The sequence below is a fragment of the Anser anser genome, assembly GCF_964211835.1.
Source record: "Anser anser genome assembly, chromosome: 30".
NCBI lineage: Eukaryota > Metazoa > Chordata > Aves > Anseriformes > Anatidae > Anser > Anser anser.
The window spans coordinates 608,709-612,998 of record NC_139751.1 but is presented as its reverse complement, the minus strand read 5'-3'; the positions used below and the strand labels follow the sequence as shown (position 1 = coordinate 612,998).

General features: G+C 57.9%; 1 protein-coding gene across 2 annotated transcripts; it reads right to left on the bottom strand.

Annotated features, from left to right (window-relative positions):
- Window positions 1-308: 308 nt before the first annotated feature.
- On the bottom strand, window positions 309-3,640 carry LOC310888033 (dynactin subunit 2-like). 2 transcript variants are annotated; one of them, XM_083814362.1, is made up of 3 exons: window positions 3,049-3,640; window positions 2,806-2,966; window positions 309-2,692 (listed from the first exon to the last, which is right to left on the bottom strand). In XM_083814362.1, the coding sequence occupies exons 2-3, from the start codon at window positions 2,922-2,924 to the stop codon at window positions 2,512-2,514; spliced, it is 300 nt and encodes a 99-aa protein (XP_083670488.1). In that variant the 5' UTR covers window positions 2,925-2,966; window positions 3,049-3,640; the 3' UTR covers window positions 309-2,511. The 2 variants fall into 2 exon arrangements, with proteins under 2 accessions (XP_083670488.1, XP_083670487.1); XM_083814361.1 differs by having other exon boundaries at window positions 2,806-3,629.
- Between the last annotated feature and the right edge of the window lie 650 nt (window positions 3,641-4,290).

Below are 4,290 nucleotides of genomic sequence, written 5' to 3'. Positions count from 1 at the left end.
CCTGGCCCACGCCACCCCGGATCATGGCTTAAGGAATGCGAAATCGACGGTTTCACCAAACGCTGCCAGCAATAGCCACCAGCGATCGCGCGGCCTGGGCCTCTGAGGGACAGCAGCCTCTGAGCCCTCAGCAGACACCGGCTCCCAGCACCGCGCAGCAGCAGAGGTCGCCTCTGCCACTGGCCCGGCCTGGGCGAGCGCGGCCTTATATAGTGTCCGGGTGATGACGTCATAAAGGAGGGATGACGTCATAAAGGAGGGATGACGCCATATGACCTTATATGGTATGTCCCCGCCCGGACACACCCCGACAGCCTCAGCTCAAGGGGCGCAGAGGAGGGAGGTGAAGGGTTGTTAACCCATGCAGGCACTATACAGCCGTTAGCATTTGCTAGCTGGCAAGTCCACAGCTTCTTGGATCCCCATGGATCGCATCCATGGGGACCTGATGACATCCATCTGGCCAATTTATGCCTAAAAAAATGCATTTCCAGCGCCCATCCTCTCACCTTACTCTGTTTAACAGGACGAAAGCAGCCGTCCAAAGCTGTATTATTTTCTCCCCTTTCTCAAAAGCATCCTCTCCTGTGTTGCCCCACACGACGATGTCTTCAACGTACTGCAGGTGTTGAGGAGAAATATTTCTTCACTGGTAGGACAAGGGCTAATGGTTTTAAACTAAAAAAAAGCGTAAGAAAAGTGTAGCTGGAGCTACGCAGGGGGTGCTTGGAGGGCTTGCATGCGCAGTAGAAGCTGCATTTCAAACAGCCCAGCTGGGCCCTGCTCGTGTCCCGCAGCCCGAAGGAGAGGCCAGCACGGACGCGCTTTGAACCAGGACATTTATTGGGGTAAATCCAGGTTGGGCGAGCAGTGACCCACCCCTGGGTGCTAATGGGGGGCTGGGAAGGGCCCCTCCACAGCCCCGTTCTGCGCAGGGGAGCACGGCCAGCTATACACAAACAGGGACTGCTACTTGCAGGCAGAGGGAGTGATTCCCAGGGGATCACAATGTCGGGGGGGGGGGGGGGGGGGGAATGCAGATGCTCAGGGAGGTGCTCCAGGGTGCTCTCACTTTTGCAGCCGCTTGATACGGGCTTCTATGTCAGCAAAGTTGTCCTCTACAATGGCCAGGTTTTCCTTCATCGTCTTCTGGACCTGCAGGGCGGTCAGTGGGGAAGGGATTGAGCAGGGCGGACAGGATGGGGACCCCTCCCACCCCAGCACATGCTGCTGAGACTCACCTCTGCCAGCAGCACGGTGTTGTCCTTGAGAGCACCAGCTATCTCCTGCTGCGTGGTGTCCAGGTGCACAAGGACCTGCCCAAACTGTGTGGCTGGGAAGGAGGTGAAAACTCAGCACTGGAGGGCCCCCAGACCCCAGTATCTCCCTTGTCACGCCACGCCACTGTCCCCAGCATCCCCATTCCTTGCCCCTCACCTTGCTCGTGCAGGTCCCTGAGGGTCAGCAGTCGCTGCACTACATCGGGCAGGCTGCTGGCCACGGGGTCCCAGCGCTGCATCATCTCATAGACCTGGTGGATCTGGGGCAAGGGGCGGAAAGCAAGAAAGGAGGGCGTAAGCACAGTCTGCAGGGCGATTCCACATAAGCCCCCCATGCTGTGATTGCTTTGGGGGGCCCTCCCTGCTGCTCTTACCTTGCTCTGGGTGTCAGCATCTTGCACAACGGCCTTGTGCTTGGCGATTTCGTTCACCTTCGCCAGGACGCTCTGCGGAGGGGGGGAAGCAGATGTGACACCCCAAATCCAGCAGGGTCCACCCCAATTTCATAGCCTCTGCGGGTGCCCTCCCATGGCCCCATGCCATCCTCTGGTGGGGCCAGCGGGCCCAGTGCTGGCTGGGGGCTGCGGGACTCATCCCCACCCCCCTCCGTCTCCCCTCACCTGCAGCCGGGCCTCCACTTGGTCCAGCACAGCCACGTCCAGGGTGTTCACTTTGGCTTGGAGGATCTGCACGGTCTCCTGGGGAAGGAGAACAGGTTGTGTAGGGGGTGCCTGGGCATGAGGGAACGGCTTAAAGCTGCACCAGGGGAAGTTCAGGCTGGGTATTAGGACAGAAAATCTTCACTGAGAGGGTGGTCGAGCAGCGGAGCAGGCTCCCCAAGCAGGGGGTCATGGCCTCAAGCCTGCTGGTGTTCGAGAAGCATTTGGACAATGCTCTCAGATTTATGGTTTAATTCTTAGTGTGGAGCCAGGAGTTCAACCCAAGGGTCTTCATGGGTCCCTTCCAACTCAGGCTATTCTAGGATTCTAGGACTCACCACGAGGCTGGTCCCCTTCAGCCCGACCAACAGCGGGTTCTGTGGGGAGGAAAATCACATCAGTGGGGCAGGATGGAGGGCAGGGGAGTGGCAGGGCTGGAGCTCCTGGCTCCTTACCTGGCTGTCAGGCTCGTACTGCACCATCGCCTCCAGCTGTGCCAGCCGCTTCTCCAGCTCCGCAATCTGGAAACGAGGGAAACGAGGGCTGAGAGGGCAGGACAGCCCATTTTGGGGTCAAACGCTGTGACTCCCCCTCCGCACGCTCACCTTGGCAGCCTGGGAGAACTGGTCCTGCTCTGGCCTCCAGTACAGCTCAAAAGTGAGCGTGTCCCCGGTGGGGGCTGGCGCCTTGGCGGGGCTCTTCCCTGCCGCTGCCTTCTTGCACTTTGCCACCTCCAGCTGCTGCAACAGGCGCCTGGGCGAGGGGAAAAGGTGGGCACGCTGCCCTGGTACCGCCTCGCGGGGATGCTGCCATCCTCCCCCTGCTGTCCCCCGCTTCCCAAGCTGCGGCCACAAGCCCACACTCACTTGGCCAGCGCGCCTTCGGGGTCTGCGAAGTCGATGGCTGCGGCAGGGCCCAGCAGCTTCTCCAGGTGGCTGGAGACCAGCTGCTGCTTCAGGCCCTCCACCTGCCTGGCCAAGGCCATGGGCGTCAGCTCCTCCTCGGCCGCCGACTCCTTCACCGCGCTCTGTGCAGGGGGGGACAGGCAGCAGTGTCAGCCCCCGGGGACGATCTGCCCGCAGGTGCCAAACGGCAGGGGTGGTGCTCACCTGGATCTGCTCCACCTCCCGGACCAGCTCCTGCACCTCGTGCTGCAGCCGCTGGTACCGCTGCTGAGGAGTCTCTTTGGCACCAACGCCCTCACCGTGCTGCAGAGAGATGAAAGGGGAGGGGAGAGGGAAAGGAGAGGGGTGTCACGGAGGCTCGGGGCCTGCCCACGGCACCAGGGATCTGGCAGTGCTGGGACACCGGGACCCAACTCCCCTCGGCGGTACCCGTGCCTGTGCAAGGAAAGGAATCGACCAGAAAAACCAAGTAGCTGAGTCCCTCTGTTAGTAATAGAAGATGAAATAATACAATATTGCTTAATATGTTACATTTGCGATGTACTGTTCCGGGGCTGCGCTTGGAAGATACAAAATAACTGTGCAAGGGTAGCATGAGAGAATGCACCGATTCATGATGAGGAGTAAGGAGGATTAAAAGAATGCTCCATTTGCAAGACATCTAGATAACTGGGGCTTCTTGGACCCTGGGAACTGGATCAAACCAACCTTGCGGTTTGGACTGAGACTGAGGGCTCAGAGAGCGTGCGTGAGAAGGAAAGGTTAAAAAGTTCAACTCTGATGAAGACATCTTACCTCATCGCGACGACCACCCGGACGACCACCAGAGAGTAGTAGGCAAGCGCAGAAGGACTGATAAGATGATTAGCATATGAAGCGAGGCTAGGCGGAGCTAGGAAATGAATATGCATAGATGAGTTGTGAAACCTAATGCATATGTAATATCTTAGGAGATAAAAGAGAACTAAGAGAACAAATCAGACGAAGTTAGATTTGGGCAGGCATGCCCCTAACTTCCGGCGCCTAATAAAGCACCTTCATATAATCACTTTGTGGATTATGTGTCTTCATGAACGCTAACATTTTGGCGACCCAGATGGGACCTCGTGGGCACTGCTGAGGTGGCTCACGAACTGATCACGCTCCAGCCGGCACCGAGGAGTTTCTCGGGGAGCCATCGGCCGCGACCGACCCCCGCTGCTCACAACGTACCAATTGTGAGAAACACTCCGTAGCCAATAACTTAGGCTCAGGCGAGGATCTCAGTGAAGTAGTAATTTATTCGCGATTGCAATGGCGGGCGCCCCACAAGCAGGAGAGCGCACCTACTAGTTCCAAAACACAGTTTATATACTTTTTGATGACAGGGCCCTCCCGTTTCCCCACTGGAGTGGGTAATCCAGGTTCACAATCTATCTGATGCTTCACAGACAATGCCTGGCCTTC

Bases quoted from the DNA above. Each gene is read 5' to 3' on its own strand.
- LOC310888033 (XM_083814362.1), bottom strand. From the start codon at position 2,924: ATGGCCTTGGCCAGGCAGGTGGAGGGCCTGAAGCAGCAGCTGGTCTCC. The intron at 2,693-2,805 runs GTGAGTGTGGGC...CCCCTCGCCCAG, and splicing joins CCCGAAGGCGCGCTGGCCAA to GCGCCTGTTGCAGCAGCTGG.